Source organism: Mesitornis unicolor, unplaced genomic scaffold (genome assembly GCF_000695765.1).
Source record: "Mesitornis unicolor isolate BGI_N332 unplaced genomic scaffold, ASM69576v1 scaffold11712, whole genome shotgun sequence".
NCBI classification, from domain to species: Eukaryota; Metazoa; Chordata; class Aves; order Mesitornithiformes; family Mesitornithidae; genus Mesitornis; species Mesitornis unicolor.
In genome coordinates, this window is record NW_010169896.1 from 24,270 (window position 1) to 26,055 (window position 1,786).

The 1,786-nt window shown below is 45.9% G+C and overlaps 1 protein-coding gene across 1 annotated transcript in view; it reads right to left on the bottom strand.

Moving 5' to 3' along the window:
- The window catches only part of MOGAT2 (monoacylglycerol O-acyltransferase 2), a 21,023-nt gene that overhangs the window by 1,944 nt on the left and 17,293 nt on the right, over positions 1–1,786 (bottom strand). The window contains 2 exon segments of the mRNA XM_010179519.1: positions 67–241; positions 1,700–1,786. The exon segment at positions 1,700–1,786 is cut by the window's right edge and continues 7 nt beyond it. Coding sequence (XP_010177821.1) covers positions 67–241; positions 1,700–1,786 — 262 coding nt within the window.

Sequence of the window (1,786 nt, forward strand, 5' to 3'; positions counted from 1 at the left end):
CCACTAACCCACCACAGACTGGAGCATCCCTCCCCAAGCATCCTTTGACTCCATCCCCTGCATCACCCGTGCTTGATGGCCAGGCGGACAAATCCCTTCCTATTCTTCAGCAGCAAGGTGCAGGATCCTGGCTGGGCATCCAGCGCCTCCTGTGCCCCACCAACAATGATGGCCAGCACATTCCCACCCTCCGGCTTCTGCAACACATAGGATGCGCTCTCCTTGTCCGAGGAGACAAGACCTAGGAGGGCAGAGAGGAAAAAAATGAACATCTATAAAACCCTCACGATTGTGGTTTGCTCTATACCCTTTTTCCCCCATTATCCAGCTCCCGAGGGGTGCTAGACACTTCATTTTCAGTGTTTTTCTATACTTTGACAATCTCAGCCCAGCTTCCCTGGATTCATGCTGGATTCATGCGCAGATCTGCTGTGTGAATATACAATTATCTCTTCACTGTCTGACCCAGAAGTGAGAAATGGGAAAAAAAAATCAGGAAAAAAATAAACTGAGAACTAGCTGCACTTAAACCCCAGGGAAAATCTGTTGTGGTTTGTTGTCAGATGAAACCATATCCAACTCTGAATCATTCCAGAGGCAGTGAAACATTTGCTTTAGGTTGAAACACACATGAATTTCAGTGGATGCTGCTAATTTAAAATGGAATTTAATGCAGAATTCAGTCCCTTGTTGTTATTTACTTGCAAAAGTTAGTAACCTTTTAATTCAGAGATGACAAAACAATGTTGTTTTGATATAAAAAAATAAAATCCTTGTTTTAGAGACTGATATAATTTGCAAATTAAAACCTCTTTCTCAAATGGATCCAACTGACTTGAACATGAGCTATGCACAAAACTCCCACATTACAGCGATTAAACCTCATAACTCACTGTTATGGTTCCTCGCTTTCCATGTAAATATTTTCGCAGCAGCAGGAGCCAGGTTTACATGGAATGCAGAGTGATGAAAGCCCTGGGGTATCTCAGAGGGAGCTGGATGCCTGTGTTTGGTCTATTGAATCCTGCCTACAACATGAGCCCATTTGGCTGGAGAAGTGACCATTCCCCAAGCCCACCAGTGAGAGACGGAGGTCATCTCTCTACCAGTCTCCAAAAATCTCTCCAGACTCCCTTTCCCCTCTTTCCATTTAATTTTTACCTATTTCTTTTCATTTTTTCTTCCTCTCCTACCACGTGGTTTTGCACCAGCATGAGCTGCTTTTTGCATCCTCTCTTCCTGGCTGCTGCTTCCCTGCAAGCAGCAGCAGCTTTGGATAAATAGATTTCTTCCTTCTTTTAGTGGCAGCCACAATTTCAAGCCTGAATATTATTTGCTTGGAAAGAAGAAATACAGAACCACCCTGATGGTCTCAGCATTTCTGCTCATGATTTGTCCTGCATTTTGTTGTTACACAGCACTTGGCACAGAGATGCCCTCAGCTCAGAGGTCATTTATGTAGCTGAACAACAGAGATAGGGCAATTGAACAACAGGGAGGGCAATTTTTAACCTCATGGAGGTTTTAGGTGCCACCTTCAATAGCTGGGTCCATGCATGGGATACAATTGGCCACAGATGGGGACGAACAGACCCTTGACTCCTCTTCCCCTAGTGTCTTCACTCTCTGCTCCCCAAAAAAGCACCCGCCCATCCCACCACTTGCCAGGAGGGTTGGTCTGTGCTGCCGTCCTGCTTACCTCCGCTCATCAGGTAGTCCCTGAAGAATGGGACGCGAAACCACAGGGAGAGCATCATCAGGTGTGGGGTGATGCCCGGGAAGAGCG